Raw genomic sequence first — 22500 nt, 5'->3', positions numbered from 1 at the left:
TCACCATTTTTTGCCATAATAAATATATCCAAATAAATAATATTTTACAAATATATATATATATGTATATATAAATTTTATTTATTTTGATACAATATATATATATAAATATATTATATTTTTATCTTATCAATTTTTAAAATATAAGGGTTCAAAATAATTATCAACCCCAATTTGTGTACAGTTATTATGCATATATTATAAATATATTATTCATATATTATTCATATATTACTCATATATTATTCATATATTATAAATATATTATTCATATATTACTTATATATTATTCATATATTATTCCTATATATTATTCTATATATTTCTTTTTTTTTTTTTTTTTTTTTTTCTTTTTAGTTTTTTTTTACATATTTATATATATTATATTAATTTTAATGATGTTGAAATTTTTTTTTGTCGCTGAAGATAAAATAAAATTTTATAATATATATTAATTAATAGAACGGTTTGCTTTAAGTAAAAGGATAAAATTCATATATTCATAAATTTTTTTTTATCATAAAATAAAATTCTCACTTAAAAAAAAAAATATATATATATATATATATATATGTATATAATATAATATAATATATATATAATATATCATTTTACAAATGTAGGTTTAAAAGAAATGTATGTTATTATATTTCCAGACTGAAAAAATTAAGTTTTATTTTAACATACCATATAAAAGTGAAAAAAATATAAATATTTTTTTGTTTATATTGAATTTGTTGCATAATCATTTTAATATGTTTTCTTCTAATTTTTAACGGGGTGATCTTACCACATATATGTTATATATATATATATATATATGTATATATATATATTTATTTATTTATTCATATATATATATATTTTTTTTTTTTTTTATTTAAAAGAATTTCCATATATATATATTATATATATATATATATATATTTATACACTGAATAATCAAAATATGAACAAAAAAAAGGTTACGTTTAAGAATGATGTTACATACGAAAATGCAGACCTGAATGAAAAACACGAGTATGTAGAGAGTCCTTTTTTTTTCAAAAGAGAAGAAAATGAGAATAGTTATGAGGAAGAAGAATTACAAGAGATGCTAAGACATTTCAATCCTTTAGATTTTGGTATTAAAGAAAAATTAAGTGAAAGTGAGAAAAAAATTTTAGTAAAAGAAATTATGGGTAGAAGCAAAAAGTGTACTATGAAGAATAATGATATGTTAAATGAAGAAAACAAATCATGTGAAAAAACAAAAGAAAGGAAAAAACAAGATATTTTTATCCATGATAATATAATACATATGAATGATAATATAAAGAAGGAAATAAAAGAAGAAGATCAAAATGGAAGCAATAGTAAAGAAAATGACAAAAAAAAAAAAAAAAATAAAAAAAAAAAAATAAATAATAATGACAAAAAAAATGAATTGTCATATTTAGATGGAGATTGTTATTTTCCAAATGATGGATATGATTATGAACAACATTTAAAACCAATAAGTAAAAATTTTATAGAAATAAAAAATAAAAGTGAACAAAATTTTTTTGAAATACAGCCAAATAATGAAGAAGAAAAGGAATTGTTTAAAACATTTGATATGGATAATTATGAAGAATTAAATGATAATTTTGTATGTGAAGCTCAAAATGTAGAAGAAGTAGGAGAATTAAAGGTTGATAAAAAATTAATTTGGGGTAACGTACAGCCATTTTTATATATACCCAGTAATGATTATATGGATGATGCAGAAGATATGGTTAACATGGATAATATAAATGATAACATAAATGATAACATAAATGATAACATAAATGATAAGATAAATCATAAGATATATGATAAGATATATGATAAGATAAATAGTGATGATATATTTAGTACAGATAGCGATACTGATAACCATATAAATAAAAATTATAATAAACATAACAACATTAATGAGGATCAAATTATTTTTGATGATAAATTAAACGACATAGGTTTGCACAATAATCAAGATATTTCAACAAAAAATTATGACGAAAAAGGAACATATGAAAATAATATGGACAGCATAAAATTTAGTGATCTCGTTGAATATCAATGGAGAAATAATTTGAACCCTGTGAATGATATAAAAAAAATTATTAAAAAAAAAAAAAAAGGGAAAAATGTGAAATTGAAACTTGATGATATTATTGTTAATATAAATGATGAAGACAAGAAAAAAATTATGCAAATTGTAAATTTACAAAATGAAGAAATAAGAAATCAAACAAGATATTCATCAAAAGGAAACGATAAAAATGTTGAAAATGTAAATGTAAATGCAAACGAAAATGAAAATGAAGAAGAACAACAAAAATATGAAGGAGGAGGTCATTATTATGATGATGAAGATTCCTATTCCGAAAACCTAGAACATTCTTCTTCATCCTTAAGTTATGATTGTGAAACAATCTTAACAACAAAAACAAATACAACTAACCATCCATATAAACTAATTATTCCCAAACAAATTAAACCAACCCCCCTTTTACTCAATTCACAAAAAAAAAATGAAAATGAAACTAAAAATAAAAATAAAAATAAAAACGAGGACATCAAATTGGAGCGTTATATGATATTAGAGAAGGTAAACACATAAAAAGGGACACGAGCATTAATATATATATGTATATGTTTATATGTTTATATGTATATGTTTATATGTTTATATGTATATGTTTATATGTTTATATGTATATGTTTATTTATTTATATTTATTTATTTTTCCATGTAGATAAAAACTACCAGGGATAAAAACGAAACGTTAGAAGAAAAAAAGGAAAGGAAAAAAGCTGTTAAGGAGGCACAACGGCTAAATAGAAAATTGAAAAAAGAAAACTCTCTACTAATGAAGGTTAGAAAATTTATTATAACTTCAATATTTATATAAACGTTTGTGATCAGAAATAATATATTTATATATTATTATTATATAAAGATAATATGTGTATATTTCATATTCGTTTTGTTTTATCTTTTATTATTTATTGTTTTTATGTATTTTTATTGTTCTTATTTATTTTTTATTTTTTTTGTTCTTATTTATTTTTTATTTTTTTTGTTCTTATTTATTTTTTTTTTTTTTGTTCTTATTTATTTATTTATTTTTTTTGTTCTTATTTTTTTTTTTTAGCATGAGAAAAAGTTAATGGACAAGAATATTAACCCTTTCGACATAAGAGATAATGTGAAATATATTAAACTCTGAAGAACAATTTATCCTATTATATAATAATACATACATGTGTGTTGTTATATCATTATAGTGTATGTTTTTTTTTTTTTTTTTTTTTTTTTTTTTATTTCATTCGTTGATTTTTATTTATTATTTGAACGCATTAATTATTTTTTTTTTTGCATTATTTTTAATATGTTTTTTTCTTTTTTTTTTTTTTTTATTGTTCATGTTGAATAAATATACTATATTATATATACATATATAAATATATATTTTTAATATTTCATATGGTTATCATCCATATGTATAATATATCAACATGATAAAGTTAAATAAGAAATGTGTGTATAAAAAATATTTAATATGTGTAAAAATATATATATGTAAAATATTAATACATGGCATAGCCTATAACTGTAATATTAAAAAAGCAGGATATTAAAATATATATATATATATATATATATATATATATATATATATATCTTATTTTTTTAATTTTATATTATTACGATGTAATAAATTTTCTTAAAAGTTCTTATCTTTATAGTATTCATTTTTTTTCATATTAAATTTTTTTTTGTTTTGTCATATTTTTGGTCAAATGTTTCCTTCTTTTTTTTTTTATCCTTATATACATTTTTTATTTTCATCCTTTATTTCATCTTTTATTTCATTCTTTATTTCATTCTTCTTTGCAACCTTTTTATTATTCTTTTTGTTATTCTTTTTATCATTCTTTATTTCATTTTTCTTTTCAACCTTTTTATTATTCTTTTTGTTATTCTTTTTATCATTCTTTTTGTCATTCTTTTTGTCAATCTTTTTGTCAATCTTTTTGTCAATCTTTTTGTCATTCTTTTTATGATCCTTTTTATTATCCTTTTTGTCATCCTTTTTGTCATCCTTCATTTCATCGCTTTTTTCTTCTTTTTCCAGCTTAACTTTTATATTAGATGGAAATAATTTTTTATTATCTAAATTATTTTTCTCCCTTGTATTTTCATTCTTTTTATCATCCTTTTTGTCATCCTTCATTTCATCGCTTTTTTCTTCTTTTTCCCGCTTAACTTTTATATTAGATGGAAATGATTTTTTATTATCTAAATTATTTTTCTCCCTTGTATTGTCATTCTTTTTATCATCCCTTTTGTCATCGCTTTTTTCTTCTTCTTCCAGCTTAACTTTTATATTAGATGGAAATGATTTTTTATTATCTAAATTATTTTTCTCCCTTGTATTGTCATTCTTTTTATCATCCCTTTTGTCATCGCTTTTTTCTTCTTCTTCCAGCTTAACTTTTATATTAGATGGAAATGATTTTTTATTATCTAAATTATTTTTCTCCCTTGTATTGTCATTCTTTTTATCATCCCTTTTGTCATCGCTTTTTTCTTCTTCTTCCAGCTTAACTTTTATATTAGATGGAAATGATTTTTTATTATCTAAATTATTTTTCTCCTTTGTATTTACATTACATTGAGTATCCTTATCTAATATACAATTTTCATTTTGTTCTTTATCATAATTATTTTTTTCTTCATTTTCTATTGAGTATTTTTTTAATATTTCGTTTCCCTCATTTTTCTTATTATTTTCTGTAATCTTATATGGTTTCTCTTTTTGTTCATACCTTAAGGAATCATATTTTTGTGCATTATGATAAGAACCACTCGAATGGTTATAATTAAATTTTCTGGAATATTTTTCTGGGTAATATTTATTTATATAATGATATTTATCTACATAATAATGGTCTTTTTTTTTATTGTTTTCTTCTTTATATAAATTTATATCTCGACTTTTATATACATCTCCTGTTTTATTTCTAAATGAACCCCTGTCTCTGCTTCTAAATGTATCTCTTTTTCTACCTCTAAAAGAATCTCTTTCTTTACCTCTAAAAGAATCTCTTTCTTTACCTCTAAAAGAATCTCTTTCTTTACCTCTAAAAGAACCTCTTTCTCTACCTTTTAATGAATCTCGTTCTCTACCTTTTAATGAATCTCGTTCTCTACCTTTTAATGTTTCTCTTTCTTTACCTCTAAAAGAATCTCTTTCTTTACCTCTAAAAGAATCTCTTTCTTTACCTTTTAATGAATCTCGTTCTCTACCTTTTAATGAATCTCTTTCTTTACCTTTTAATGAATCTCGTTCTCTACCTTTTAATGTATCTACTTCTTTACTTCTACGTGAACCCCTTTCTCTACCTCTAAATGAATCACTTTCTTTACTTCTACGTGAACCTCTTTCTCTACCTCCCAATGTATATTTTTCTTTCTCTTTTATTTCCCCTTGTACGATATGTTCCCTTTCCTCTTTCTTATATTCCTTCCCCTTCTTTTGGTCTTCTACGAAAGTATGCCCTCCGTTCAACAAAGCATTTGTTTTATTTTTTTCCACATGCTTCTCTCCATTTAATAATTCATTACAATTTTTTTTCCTCTTGGATGACAACCTAAAAAATTCCGAATATATTACATCCTTATATTTAATGTTTAATATTTTGCATGATTTTTGCATGTTTTTTTTTATTTTATTTATACGTATTTGTGTAGATAACTTTTTACGTTTTGATATAGGTAACATTCTTTCCCATTTTTTTTTAACATTATAAATCTTTTTGTCTTTTAATAATAATTTATTATGATTCTTATTATCTTTATTAAGTATACATGACCCTTTTTCTTTTTCATCATGTTTATGAATATAATTATATTCTGTATTCATAACATTTAACTTATCAGAAATAATATTTTCATTTTCATATTTAATTTTTTTTCTTTTTAAATTAACGTTCATATCTTTATTATGTGCTATTTTTCTTTTGTGTCCCTTTTTTTTTTCATAATAATTCATATTTTCTATTTCATCTTCTAATGGATAAGTTAAAAGATGGTAGCAACCGTTTTCATCGTTAATAAAGCTATTTGTTTTATGAAACGTATATTTATTATCATAGTATATATAAGTATTTTTATCATAATAACTATCATAGTAAATATCTTTATATATATATTCATATACATTATCCGATTTTAGTAAATCATTATTATAATTACTATTAAAATTGTAAGAAATACTAGGTTCCTTATTATTAAGAATGAGATCATTTTCATCTGTTTCATATTTTTCTTTGCTATATATATTATCATATAAATTAAATGTATCCAAAAAGTTTATATAATTTCCAAGTAATTCTTTATAAGATGTAGTATTCATATAAGTATTTTTATTTTCTTCATTATTTTCTTTTGATATTTTTTCAATGTTTAATTCTGTTTTATTATTATCCTCATTTATATATATATCTTTCGTGCAATTATCTTTTTGATTCATATGTTCATTTCTACATATATTTCTAGGGTACACTGTTTTATGTAGTAAATATTCTTTATATTGATATTTTATTAATTCTTTTAATTTATGATATACGTGTAGTTTATCATGTATTATGTCTTCATATTTGTTCTTCATTCTTAAACGATATAAGATATGGTTATAATAATATGACATGATATTTATTTCGTTATTCGGCAAAAATTTTTTCAAAACTTCTTCGGTTGTCTCTTTTTTAAATAATAAACAATTTGTAATATGTAGGTTATTATATAAATTTTTATCTTTATTAACATTTATTTCTGGTAGACCACCATTTAATCCTAATGAATGAAAATGAAAACATTTACAAATATTTTCAATAATGTAATTCTTCTTATTATCACCTATATATATTTTTTCATTTCTATTTATATGATTAAGAGAATTTTTTTTTTTGTTTACAAATTTTTTTATTTCTTTTTCTTCTTCTATTATATTGGAAATGCAGTTATAAGTACTATAAGGTTTATAAGACAATGTAGAAATTCCATTAACTAATGGATCTCCTGATATATTGTTATTATTTGTTATATCCTTTCCCCTTGTATTATTTTCATAATAGTTCGGCACATTTAGCATGCTTATGTTATGTTCTTTTTTAATAAAACGTGAATTTTTTTCAACAACATTTTCATTTTTAACCACATTTTTATTTTTAACTACTTTTTCGTTTTTAACCATATTTTCATTTTTAACTACTTTTTCGTTTTCAATAATTTTTTCATTTTCAATAATTTTTTCATTTTTGTTTTCACTGATTTCTTTGTCTGTGATTTCATTTTTAACTAATAGATTATTAGAAGTAAAAGTATCTATGTGTGTAATTTTTATGCGTTCTACATGATTTGCTTTTATAAAATTATTGGAGATATAAAGACTTTCTTGAACTTGTTCATTTTGTATCATTGTCTTTTCAAAAGGAAAGTTTGAAGAGAAATATCGTGAACAACAAAATTCTAAAATGGATGTATTGGGACTATGAAAAGGAAATGGATCAGAATAAGAACGACCAAAATTTAAGTGTGCACTATTTGTTCCTTCTATACTTAAAGGAAGAATATTTGAATTTTCAATATTTGTAGGATTAACATTTAAAGGGACATTACTTGAAGAGGAATTAAATGAATTATCATTATTTTGAATGTGACCACTTAGATCATCTACATTTGGATTTTCAGAACTTAAATTATCGTTTTCTGTTTCATAAGAATTTGAATATTGAGAATGTGAATTATCATTATTCATATATGGATCACTTAAAGATTCATTACATAAAGATTCAGTATTTCTCTGACTACATTCTAAAAAATATCTATTTAAAGTTGCATCACTTAATTGTTCATTACGTACATTTTTATCAATTAAACATTGATCCTCTGTCGATTCTTCATTTGGAGGTTGTTCATTTGGAGGTTGTTCATTTGGAGGTTGATCATTTGTCGATTGTTCATTTATAGATTGATCATTTGTCGATTGATCCTCTATCGATTGATCATTTGTCGATTGATCCTCTATCGATTGATCATTTGTCGATTGATCCTCTATCGATTGATCATTTGTCGATTGATCCTCTATCGATTGTCCATTTATATATTGTCCATTTATATATTGTCCATTTATATATTGTTCATTTGTATATCCTTCATTTGTATATCCTTCACTTGTATATTCTTCACTTGTATATTCTTCACTTGTATATTGTTCATTTATATATTGTCCATTTATATATTGTCCATTTATATATTGTCCATTTATATATTGTCCATTTATATATTCTGCATATATATATTTTATATTTGTATAATCTTCATCTGTATATTCTTCACTTGTATAATCTTCACTTGTATAATCTTCATTAATCGATTGTTCATTCATCCTTTGCTCATTCATCCTTTGTTCATTTATCCTTTGTTCATTCATCCTTTGTTCATTATATTCATGTTCACCATACAACGTTTCAACATTTAATTGCGCTGAAGGTAAAGTTTCGTCGTTTAAAATTCTATTATTCAGATGTTCACTATATATATGTTCATCATCTAAAGGATTATCAACTAAAGGTTTCGATTTTATGACATCTGTGTTTGAATTTTCATCACATACATATTGATCATTTAAAGATTCTGCATCGAACAATTCAAGATTTACAGCTTCAAAAATTGCAGGTTCGACATTTAAAGGTTGATTATTTACAGGTTCTATATTTGAAGGAGTAGAATTAAAATCATTTTCGCTTTGAATCATAGAGAAATTTAAATTATATCCTAAACTTCTAGATAATGTATAATCCTGAGATGCATTATTTAATATGATGCCTGTATTTGTTTCTTTTGTAAAAGGATGTACAGCGGAAATTTTGTTTTTATTATCCGGTATTATGTATTGCGGAGTATTATTCATATTATTATTATTTAGACATCTAGCATACATATGATTATAACCAGCATAATTGTAATTCATATTTCTATTAACATCATTGTTATTATTCCCATATGTATTATTAGAATAATTATTTACCATATAATTATTACTATTCAAATTATTACCCATATTATAATTACCTATGCGATCATTACCCATATGATTTATCATATTATGATTGCCCATATTGTTGCCCATATTGTTGACCATATTATTGACCATATTATTGACCATATAATTGACCATATTATTGACCATATTATTGACCATAGTATTGACCATATTATTGACCATATTATTGACCATATAATTGATTATATAATCGATAATATGATTATTTCGCATATTATCATTACCTATATAATTATTACCCATATTATTATTACCCATATTATTAGTACCCATATTATTAGTACCCATATTATTAGTACCCATATTATTAGTACCCATATTATTAGTACCCATATTATTAGTACCCATATTATTAGTACCCATATTATTATTTCGCATATTATCATTACCCATATAATTATTACCCATATTATTAGTACTCATATTATTATGAACCATATAATTATTACCCATATAATTATTACCCATATAATTATTACCCATATAATTATTACCCATATAATTATTACCCATATTATTATGAACCATATTATTAGTACCTATATTATTATTACCCATATTATTATGAACCATATTATTAGTACCTATATTATTATTACCCATATTATTATTACCCATATTATTAGTACCTATATTATTATTACCCATATTATTAGTACCCATATTATTAGTACCCATATTATTATGAACCATATTATTATGAACCATATTATTAGTACCCATAATATTATGAACCATATTATTATTTCCCCCATAGTTGCTACCCATATAAAAATTTTTCATATTGTGATTATTAATATAGGGACCCTGCATAAGGCACATATTTACATTATTATTGTCCACCAATTGATCATTCATTTGTTGGTTATTAGATCCTTGTATATTAATAGAATTACCATTGATTCTTTCATTATAATCCACATTTTGCATCATAATGTTTTTTCTTTCCATTATATTTCCTGTAAATGTATTCAATAAATCATAATATTGTTTATTTTCTTTATACTGATTAAAAGCACTGTTAACATTTATGTTATTTTCTGCAATGCCATTATTATTTGTACTATTTCTATTATATGGATCATTATTATTATTTGTGTAATAATTATTTATATAATGTGCTACTTGTTCATCGATTGGTTTATGATGTCTTGAATCATGATATGCATTGTATTCCACAATATTATCCTTTAATGAATCTTGAAATATGGATAAATTTTCTTTCTTATATATTTCATTATTGTCATTTTCTGGTACAGTATTATTTCCTTGTACTATTACTTGGTCATTTTCATTATAATTTTTGGATATATATTTATTTGTTGTGTATTCATCCATAGAGCATACATTATAAACATTTTCATCTGTATTATATGAGCTATTAGTATCTTCTATATTTTTAACACTATTATTTATCATAGGGGTATTAGTTATTTTATTTATTAATGCTTTTATTATAGTTCTGTTGCTGTATTCATCTCTAAATATTGTTTTTTGTTCTTCATTTTTTTCTCGATTGTATAATTCGGATATATCATAAATCAAAGGGTTATGAGCGTTGTCAGACTGTTGAACATTTAAATTGCCGTTTGATTTCCCGTTGTTATTATAATATATATCACAATTTTGATCAAAATTTTGAATATAAATGTTAGGAGCATTTACACTATTTCTTTGATGTTGAATATTCATCTGATTCATCTGATTCGTCTGATTCATCTGATTCGTCTGATTCATCTGATTCGTTTGATTCATCTGATTCGTCTGATTCATCTGATTCGTCTGATTCATCTGATTCATCTGATTCATCTGATTCATCTGATTCGTCTGATTCATCTGATTCATCTGATTCATCTGATTCGTCTGATTCATCTGATTCATCTGATCCATGTGATTGTCATACTGATTTACCCCTCCATTAATATTTGTACTTTCATGATCTAAATAAGTACATATATTATTTTTTTTATAATTTTCATTAAATGGATTAATAATAAAACCTTTTGAATTATTAAAATTCATTGTGTTTGTTCCTATATTATTAGTAGAGGTAGAAATATTAGATACACTATTCATATTTGATAACACTCCAGGTTCATCTATATTGCCCCTACTTCTTAATGTGTATTCTTCTACGGACAACGGATTATGGTTCTGGGGACCATAATTATCATAATTAATGTTTATATTACTATCCATATTTAATTTTTTTTCAATTTTTTTTTAATTTTTTTTTAATTTTTTTTTTAATTTTTTTTTAATTTTTTTTTAATTTTTTGTTTATTTTTATATTTTTTTGTATTTTAGTATTTTTATATTTTTTTGTATTTTAGTATTTTTTTTTTTTTTTTTTTTTTGTAATCGGAACCTATCGTAGTGCACTATGGATTTTTTAATTTGTTATTATTTAATCGGATTTGTTTAATCTAGTTGCTAATCCATATATACCAGCAAAAAATAATATATATAAATATACATTTGTATATATATCTACCTCTTATATATATATATATATATATATGTTATATTTCTGTTTATATATATTATGTGAAACAACTTATTTAAAAAAAAAAATACGACAGCGTATTTTATTTTTTTTTTTAAGTGTGTAAGAATATATTGAAGAAAAAGGTAATGTAAAAAAATATATCATATATTATATAATATTTTTAATATGAATTTTTTATTTTTCCTTTTTTCTATGTTTTTTTTTTTTTTTTTTTAATTTTTTCTATGTTTTTTTTAAAATTTTTTTAATTTTCCTTTTTTCTATGTTTTTTTTTTTTTTTTTTTTTTTAATTTTCCTTTTTTCTATGTTTTTTTTATTTTTATTTTTTTAAATATTATATATATATATATATCAATATATATAATATAGCATATATAATTTTTTTTTATTTTTATGTTTATCAATTAACTTGATATATAATATCATATAATAAAAGAATATATATATATACATATATATATATATATATATATATATATATATATATACATAAATACAAATATAATATAATATAAACATATATACATATATATATAGATATATACATAAATACAAATATAACATAATATAAACATATATACTTATATACATTTATACATAAATACAAATATAATATAATATAAACATATATACTTATATACATTTATACATAAATACAAATATAACATAATATAAACATATACACATATATACATATATATATGTATGTTCTTATAAAGGCTTAAGTTTCAACATATTTATCTATTCAAAAGAAAATAAAGATACTTTATTATTTTCATATATATTTTTGATTTTTCTTAATTCATAAAAAAATCAAATAAAGAAAAAATGATATGAAAGAAATAAAAGATATAAAATGTTTATAGAAATAAGTTTTTTTTCTTTTTTTTTTATCTTTGTTTTTTGTATTTTATGAATATAAAAATTATTTTTAAAATAAAAATAAAATATTAATATTCTTTTTAAAAAATAATTTTTTAATATTTAATTAATTTTTTTTTTTTTTTTTAAATATATTATTATATAATATGCAAAAAAAAAAAAAAAAAAAAAAATTTGATCCTTTTATATTAAAAAATGTCTATGGATACTTTTTTTTTTTTTTTTCTTGTACCAAATTGTAGAAAAGAAATAGGAAACTGACAAAAATGTGGTCACGCGTTTTTATAAACATTTCATGATATTTAAATTAATTACTATTATTTAATATATATAAGAAATATGGAAAATATAATATATATAATATTATTATAGCTTTCATTATACACACATCAAAAATTTAAATATTTACATATATAAATATATTCCCCATACACATCTATAGAAATATAGCATATATATATATTAAAAATATAAAATAAAATTATAATACATGCATACATACATATATACATATATACATACATATATACATACATATATACATACATATATACATACATATATATATATATATATATATATATATATATATATATATATATATATATATATATATGTTATATAGATATCTATAAAAAAAAAAAAAAAAAAAAAAATAATAAAATAAAATAAATAAATATATATATATATATATTTCCTCATATGATGAAAAAAAAAAAAAAAAAACCTAGATTTATATATAGAATCTTTACGTAGACCTTCAAAAATGTCAAGAATACATATATATATATATATATATATATATATATTTTTTTTCTTTTTTTTTTTTTTTTTTTTTGCATGAGCATATTTTTTTAAAACAATTATATGCATTTATTTAATTTACCAAAAAAGGTCCCGGAGTACATATATAATTTTTTTTTTTTTTTTTTTTTTTTTTTTTTTTTTTGATATTTTTGGCTTTGACTTTATATGCGAATGTATGATAAGTATATAAAATGAAATGAGGTCAAAATTTTGTAAATAAAATTTAATGATTATAGTATTTATATATATAAATGTGTTAAAAAAAAAATATATATATATATATATATATATATATATATATATAAATATATATATAAATTTGTAACAATAACATCCATTTAATACATAAAAATTAATGTATATATCACATCTTAATAATAAATATATTAGGAAACTATATGAGTATATACTCACGAGAATATTATATAAAATATAAAACATATATAATATATATATATATATATATATATACATAATATATAATAAAATAATTAGATATTAAAATTTAACATATTAAAATAATTATCATTTTATTTACATATATATATATATATATATACAATATAATATGATATATGACATATGGGTACCTTCTTAAAAGATGAAATATGATAAGAAGAAGCTTGATTAAATTAGGAGGATATCCCAAGGCATCTTTTCATGAACAGCACATTAACCCTTTTTCAAATGTACAATGGTAAATCATAAAAAATTATAAAACATACAAATGTATACATATATATATATATATAACATATATTTATTATCATAATGTTAATTCCATATAAATATGGGAAATCATGTGCCCTGTTTTATTTATAAATAAGGTCTCCTTCAAAAAAAAAAAAAAAATATATATATATATATATATATAATATAATTATTACATATATATATATTATATATATATGTACACTTTTATGTAAATGCTTTAATTTTTATTTCTCCCCCCCCTTAGGCAGAGTTATCCATTTTTAAAGAAGAATATGCCCAAGGTTGATATTTTTTCAGAAGAACATATTTCAAAGTGTGCTTTAAGCGTTTTTGATAAAGAGAAAGGTAACTGGTTTGTAATAGACGCTACAAATAAAAGTGTAGGAAGTTTAGCTGCATGCATTAGTAAATTATTACAAGGAAAATATAGAGTTGATTACAATCCTAATAAAGTTAATAGTAGTAGTGTTATTGTTGTAAATGCTATACATGTGAAGTTTTATGGACATACATGGGATACCAAAATTTATAAATTCCCAAGAAAAAGTCATTCAAAAAGTCATAAAATTTTATCATGTAAAACAGTCTTTGCTAGAAACCCATCCATGATTTTAAATCTAGCTGTTAAGAGAATGCTACCCAATAACAGACTTAGGCAAATCTTTTATAGAAAATTATATGTATATCCAGGAGCCCTACATCCACATTGGGGTATACCACAAGTTGTAGTACCCAAAAAAAATGTAGTCAAAAAGGAAGAGCAGCAAGATATAAAGACCTTTACCATTTTGTAACAATATCAATATGTGTTACATTATATAAATATATATATATATATATATATATATAAATATATTTTTATGTATTTTTTTTTTTTATAAATAGAAGAAATAAAAAAAATGAACTTCAAAAAAAGTGTTATATCAGAATTATTTTAATTCAACATAACACAGCACATAAACATTCGGAATTTCACATTAGTCCACTTTTTTAATATAACATATTATGCACATATATATATATATATATATATATCATAAATATAATTTTTTTTTTTTTTTTTTTTTTTTTTTTTTTTGTTGTTGAACTGTATTTTATATGTACCCTCATTTTTAACACTTTCAAAATGAAGAAGAAACAATATCTAATTATCGTATGAAAAGAATGTTAATATATACTAAAATTATATCCCTTCCACTAATTTATTTTATTCTCACACAAATGTATATTATATATAAATATATATATATATATATATATATATATATTGTTTAATGAATAAATAAAAAAAAAAAAAAAAATTCAATGCAACGGTTACTTTTATCAAAAGTAAAAAGTATCTTGAGATAAAATTATATATATATATTTTATTTTAATATAAAAAAGGAACAACAAATTAGGGTCCATATATAATAATATTTTAATGGCTGTTTAATGATATATATATTTATATATATTTATAGGTATTAATAATTATATATAAAGTGACTACAATTTTTTATATATTTATATTATTATACTATATATAAAAAAATAATATATTTATATGGAATATCTTTATAAATAATAATTATAAAAAAAAATTTCTTTTTCTTCTATACTATATTTAATTGAAGAAATAATTATATATATATATTAAATATTAAAACAGATGCCTAATAAATTATAAGTATTTTTTTTTTTTATTATGTGATAAAATATTTGTAATACCCCAAAAAATAATATATATATATATATTATTATTACATATTTTATATATTCTAAAAAAAACATAAAACATAAAACATGTAAACAAAAATATATTTTTTTTAAGATGCCAAGTATAAAGTACATATCAAAATGTATATATTAATAATATGTTTATATATATATATATATATATATATATGTATTTTATATATATTTCATTATATATATTATGTATATATTATATATATATTATATATATATATATATATATGCAATGTTTTATTTTTATTTTTATTATTTTATAAAATTCATAACAATATATAAAAAAAAACATATAATTAATTTATAAAAGAATATAATTATTATTTTATATATATGTATAATAAATATTATGAATGGATGGATTAAATAAAAAATATGTTTATATAAATAAAATATTTATTTTATTTTATTTATTTTTTTATGTAAAAATAAAAATAACATTTATAAAAAAAAACTAAAAAAAGCAAGTTATATTATATATATTTATATATATTTTATATATATTTATAAACATATTGTTTTTAAAATAATAATATTATTTTATATATATTTTTTATATATAATAATAATTTTATAAAAAAAAAAAAAAAACATGCAAAATAATATATATATATATATAATATTATATATATATATATATATATGTTAACAATATATATATTATTTTGTATATAAAAAAAAAAAATACATTTAAAAAAATTTTTTTTTATTTAAATATATTTCATAATATATAAAATAAATATTATATAAATTTTTTTTTTTTTTTGTATATAAGTTTGATAAAAATAGTCCAATAAATATATATGTATATTATATATATATATATATATATAATATATGTATATATTTATATATTTATATATCGTTTTCTTTTTATTATTTCTTTTTCTTGATGTTTCACAATGGCTTTGAAAAGTATTAACATAAGTGGAAACTTTGAGTGGTGCCCATTTGAAGAATACAAGAATTATTTGTTATGTTTCAACTCACACAATTTGTTATATTCTAATAATAATAGTTTGAATAATTATATATATTTATTGGATATAAATTTGAATAGTGAGATAAGAAATTTGGAGATAGTAAATAAGTATAATTTCGAAGATGCCTTAAAATATGATAATGATGTAATAAAAGGAGGAAATAAAAAGAATAATAAAAATAATAAAAATAACCATAATAATAATAGTGTGAATGAATATGTAACATGTTTTGAATGGATGAATAGTAATAATTTTGTAGATATAAATAATAATGAAGAATTAAGTAAAGGTATTATTGTTGGTGGTTTGACAAATGGTGATATTGTTTTATTAAATGCAAAGAATTTATTTGAAACCAATAGAAATTATGATAATTTTATTTTAAGTAAAACAAATATTCATGATAATGGTATAAATTGTTTAGAATATAATAGACATAAAAATAATTTAATTGCCACTGGTGGTAATGATGGTCAATTATTTATTACGGATATAGAAAATTTATATTCCCCAACATCTTATGATCCTTATCTAGATAAAAATAATTTACAAAAAATTACATGTTTGAATTGGAACAAAAAAGTTTCTCATATTTTAGCTACATCATCTAATAATGGAAATACGGTTATCTGGGATTTAAAAATAAAAAAGTCAGCTGTTAGTTTTAGAGATCCTCATAGCAGAACAAAAACATCTTCTTTATCATGGTTATCTAATCAACCTACACAAGTTCTAATTTCATATGATGATGATAAAAATCCTTGTTTACAATTGTGGGATCTAAGAAATTCAAATTATCCAATTAAGGAAATAATTGGACATTCTAAAGGTATAAATAATATATGCTTTAGTCCTATAGATACGAATTTATTATTATCTTCAGGAAAAGATGTTACCAAATGTTGGTACCTAGATAATAATAATTTTGATATATTTAATGAAATCAATAACTCAGCAAATAATATTTACTCCAAGTGGTCTCCATATATACCTGATTTATTTGCATCTTCGACAAATATGGATACCATACAAATTAATTCTATAAATAATGGTAATAAAATGACGAGTAAATATATACCCACCTTTTATAAGAAAGAAGCAGGTATATGTATAGGTTTTGGAGGAAAAATATGTACCTTTGATAATAGCACGAATAACATGAGCAATGTAAATAACATGAACAATGTGAATAACATGAACAACATTAACAGCTTTAATAATGATAACTCATGTGATGGAGAATACGATTCAAACAAAGGAAAAAATAAAAGTACACAAAAAAAATTCCTAATAAAATATCATATATATCCAACAGATATGGAGCTTATATCAGAAGCAGATAATTTTGAAAAGTACATTACAAGTGGAAATTATAAAGAATTTTGTGAATCTAAAATTAACAAATGTGATGATGATCATGAGAAACTTACATGGCAAATATTACAATTATTATGTACATCTCAAAGAGGTGATATAGTAAAATATCTAGGTCATGATATTAATAATATTGTGGATAAAATTATGCAAACTATTGGTAAACAACCTGGATTTATTTTTAAAACTTTAATCGACGAAAAAGAAAATAATAATAATAATAATAATAATAATTCGACAAATCAAATGTACCAGAATGATGTATTATTACATAACGATCCAAATCTTATGAATAATTATTTATTAAAAGATAATATGAATCCAAATATAATGTTGAACAACAATAATAATAATATTAATAATAGAACAGGCACAAATGTAATGTATAGTAATGGACAGAATCTTTTGGGAGACACAAACCATAATGAAGAAAATTTTAATGGGAATTTTGATATAGATCCTGAGAAATTTTTTAGAGAATTAGGTGAGAAAACAGAAAATGAAAAGATAAAACAAAATGAGGAAGACATATCAGGAAATGATGAACACTTGTTAAATTCGTCCATTAAAGGAAAAGAAAATAAAACAAAGAATAAAAAAAGTGGACTAGGAACAGATGATAATAATGATAATGGTGATCATAATAAAAATGAAGGTAGTAATATTAATGGAGAACATGTTTCTGAACATATTTTAAATGAAAAAAATAATACGAATAATTGGAATTTAGGTATTGAAGCAATTATAAAAGAATGTGTATTAATAGGTAATATTGAAACAGCTGTTGAATTATGTTTACATAAAAATAGAATGGCTGATGCTTTATTATTATCTTCATTTGGTGGGGAACAATTGTGGCATAAAACAAAAACAATATATATAAAAAAGCAAAATGACAATTTTTTAAAAAATATTAATTATGTATTGGATGATAAGCTAGAAAATTTAATAAATAATGTTGATTTAAATTCATGGGAAGAAGCTTTATCTATATTATGTACATATGCAATAAATAACCCAAATTTTAATTCATTATGTGAAATGTTAGCAAAAAGATTACAAAATGAAAAATTTGATATTCGTGCAGCATCTATATGTTATTTATGTGCTTGTAACTTTTCAGAAACCGTGGAAATTTGGAATAATATGCCATCGAAAAAAACATCCTTATTAAATGTATTACAAGATATTGTTGAGAAAATGACTATATTGAAAATGATTATAAAATACGAAAATTTTAATTCTATTATGAATCAAAAAATTAGTCAATATGCTGAATTATTGGCTAATTCTGGTAGGTTAAAAGCAGCCATGACTTTTTTATGTTTAATACAACATGATCAAAGTATAGAAAGTTTAATATTAAGAGATCGTATATATAATAGTGCAAATCATGTATTGTGTCAACAAATTAAACCACCTATATCACCATTCCAAATAGTTGATATAAAGCCATCACCAAATGTGTATCAAAATAATATGTATAATAATAATAATAATAATAATAATATTAATATTAATAGTAGTAGTAATAATAATAATAATAATAATAATAACAAGGTTTTATCGTCCATGCATCATCCAATGCAACAATTCAATCAATGTAATGTAAACAAAATGTATACATCAACAAGTAATATTATTAATAATAATACGATGAATTCCAATTTTAAAAGTGTCATACCTCCACCGTTACCTATGAATACACAAATGAATAATTCCACATCTTCCATACAACCACCACCTTCAGTACCACCAACCAAATTTCATACACAAATTATTAACAATACAATGAATAGTAGATCATCCATCGCAACTACTACAAAGAATTATCCAACATCTAATCTTAATTCAGTAATACCAACATCAATGAATAATATGAATACAAACATATCACATGGAAATAATGTAACTCCTCCATATATGTCCCAAACAAATGTAGCCGTACCAAACATGAATAATAATAATAATAATAATAATACCATGAATCCGACATATCCATCTTTACCAAAATTTCCTAATTATAATTTAAATTCACAAGTACAACAAAACTCCATAATTCCTGAAAAACAACTAACATCGCCAATGTTTTCTTCGAATTCATATGGAAATATAAATAAGACACATACTACTAATAATGCTGTGCCACCCCCACCAAATGTTACCTCTTCTGTGGTTACACCTCCTATGCCATCCAACCAATTAAATAATACTAGATCCAGTTTTGCAGATATTCAAAATGTTGTATCTCCACCAAGAAATAAAAATCAATCCATATCTTCAACGGCAAATTTGAATTATCAACATGATAATCAATTTAACAAAAGAGAATGTATGGAACAACCAGTATATCCTATGACTAACCAGTCATCTATGTTTTCGATGAACAATACTATGCAGAAAAAAAACGTTCCTGGTGGATTCCAGGACAATACTAGCCAAATGAATTATGGCATGCAACCAACTGGTTCCCCCCCTCCATCAAGTATAAAATTAATAAGTATATATGTATATATATTAAAAAAAAAATATATATATATATATATATATATACATGTTTATATTTATGTTTAAAATTTTTTTTTTTTTATTATTTTATAGGTCTCAGTACAACATCCCCTATAGCAGGCGCTTTGACGGTGACACCGGGAATGCCCGTTCCTTGGCCAATTCCAACGACAACGCAACAGGTACATATTTGTGAACATGTTCATAAGTACAATATATGATTAATACATGCATATATATATATATATATATATATGTATGGGTGTATATATTTTTATTTTATTTTATTTTAATTTTATTTTAGCTGGGATCAACCACCCAATCTACAGCCAACGAAAATAAAAAAATACAGACAGCCACCAAAGAACAAAACGGAGTGTTAATGAATAGAAACCATATTGAAAATATCAAGAAAACCATAAGCAATTTATTAAATATTTATACGAGTCAAGAATCTGTAAAGAAAAAAGCTGATGATGTGTCTTCAAAGGTATACGAGTTATTTGAAAAATTAGATTGTGGTGCCTTCAATGAACAAATAAATGATAGTCTGTTAAATTTGGTTAATTGTATAAATGCTAATGATTTTAAAACAACCAATAAAATAATAGTAGATCTAAGTAGAAACTTGTGGGACGGCAGCAATAAAGCATGGTAAATAAAAATATAAAATAAGTGTCAATGTATATATATATATATATGAATATATGCGTGTATGTGTGTTTCTCTCTCACTATATATATATGTATATATATATTTTTTTTTTTTTTTTTTTTTTTTTTTTTAGGATTATGGGAGTAAAACATATAATACCCAAATGTTAACTTTTAACCTTACGAGTTATTTCCCTTTTTATACGCTTTTTTTATTTTTATGTTTTAAATTTTAAAAATTTTTTGTTTCCAAAAACTTTTATATATAATTATTTATTTATTTATTATAAAACCTTATATTAATTGTTGTGTATATTTTTTCATATGTTTTATCATTGAAAAATGATTTTTTTTTTTTTTTTTTTTTTTTTAAATTAATGATATAAAAAAAATATATAAAATAAAAAATTAAATACAATAAAACTTTTAACATATGTTTAAAATATATAATTATATATATATATATATATATATTTTTTTTTTTTTTTTTATTCGTCCTAATATTTTTGATGTAAAAGGGTAAACAAGTGGAAGGGTGATTCCATTTTAATATAGTAAAAAAAAAAAAAAAAAAAAAAAGGAATATACAAATATGTATGCACAAAATGAATAAGAATGCACATATGTATTAATATATATGACCATGCTAGCCATATATAGGTTATATATAAACTAGAAAATAAATGTGTGATACCAGAATGAAAATATATATTGATATCTTGATATATTGATATCTTGATATATTGATATAATGATATATTGATATATCCAATTCGATGTAAAAATTATATATTTTTTTTATATTTTAGAAGGCTTCGTCATAGTCAGGGTTTTTGTCACGAGGTTTTGGACCTCCAGCAGGTTTTGACATAATAATTTGATCAATTTTTAGGATGGTTTGTACAGCTTCCATAGCTAGATGTATGGCATATTTTTTACAATTATAATTATCATATATATGATTATTTTGAGCAGACGTGATATGTGAGTCTTTATTAATATTAATACAGGAATGTGTATTACCTTTATTATGTTCGTTTATAAGTTCATTTAATACATCTGTAGTATTATAACCAGCATTACGTGCAAGGATTTTTGGTATTATATAGAATGCTTCTGCAAATATTTTAACACAATAATTATCGACTCCTTTAAGTTGGTTAGCATATTTTTTTAATGCTAAGCATAATTGTATTTCT

General features: G+C 21.2%; 5 protein-coding genes across 5 annotated transcripts in view; 3 read left to right on the top strand and 2 right to left on the bottom strand.

The window, feature by feature from the left end:
- Positions 1–949: 949 nt before the first annotated feature.
- On the top strand, positions 950–3236 carry PF3D7_0214400 (conserved protein, unknown function; the record flags this gene model as incomplete). The annotated part of the gene is made up of 3 exons (XM_001349613.1): positions 950–2614; positions 2763–2882; positions 3162–3236. The coding sequence occupies 3 exons, from the start codon at positions 950–952 to the stop codon at positions 3234–3236; spliced, it is 1860 nt and encodes a 619-aa protein (XP_001349649.1).
- Positions 3237–3836: 600 nt separating this feature from the next.
- Positions 3837–11339, bottom strand: PF3D7_0214300 (conserved Plasmodium protein, unknown function; the record flags this gene model as incomplete). The annotated part of the gene is made up of 1 exon (XM_001349612.1): positions 3837–11339. The coding sequence occupies one exon, from the start codon at positions 11337–11339 to the stop codon at positions 3837–3839; it is 7503 nt and encodes a 2500-aa protein (XP_001349648.1).
- A 2607-nt stretch (positions 11340–13946) lies between these two features.
- On the top strand, positions 13947–14846 carry PF3D7_0214200 (ribosomal protein L13, mitochondrial; the record flags this gene model as incomplete). The annotated part of the gene is made up of 2 exons (XM_001349611.1): positions 13947–14035; positions 14297–14846. 2 exons carry the CDS (start codon positions 13947–13949, stop codon positions 14844–14846), a joined length of 639 nt encoding a protein of 212 aa, XP_001349647.1.
- A 1839-nt stretch (positions 14847–16685) lies between these two features.
- Positions 16686–21472, top strand: PF3D7_0214100 (protein transport protein SEC31; the record flags this gene model as incomplete). The annotated part of the gene is made up of 4 exons (XM_001349610.2): positions 16686–20625; positions 20742–20830; positions 20953–21302; positions 21436–21472. The coding sequence occupies 4 exons, from the start codon at positions 16686–16688 to the stop codon at positions 21470–21472; spliced, it is 4416 nt and encodes a 1471-aa protein (XP_001349646.2).
- A 634-nt stretch (positions 21473–22106) lies between these two features.
- PF3D7_0214000 (T-complex protein 1 subunit theta) overlaps positions 22107–22500 on the bottom strand; it is a gene marked incomplete at both ends in the record, with an annotated part of 1774 nt that continues 1380 nt past the window's right edge. Inside the window, one exon of the mRNA XM_001349609.2 lies at positions 22107–22500. This exon is cut by the window's right edge and continues 1232 nt beyond it. Within this exon, the coding sequence (XP_001349645.2) occupies positions 22107–22500 (394 nt within the window).

Source organism: Plasmodium falciparum (assembly GCF_000002765.6).
Source record: "Plasmodium falciparum 3D7 genome assembly, chromosome: 2".
Classification (NCBI taxonomy): domain Eukaryota; phylum Apicomplexa; class Aconoidasida; order Haemosporida; family Plasmodiidae; genus Plasmodium; species Plasmodium falciparum.
The sequence above is the reverse complement of the archived record's forward strand: the minus strand, read 5'-3'. Positions and strand labels throughout refer to the sequence as shown.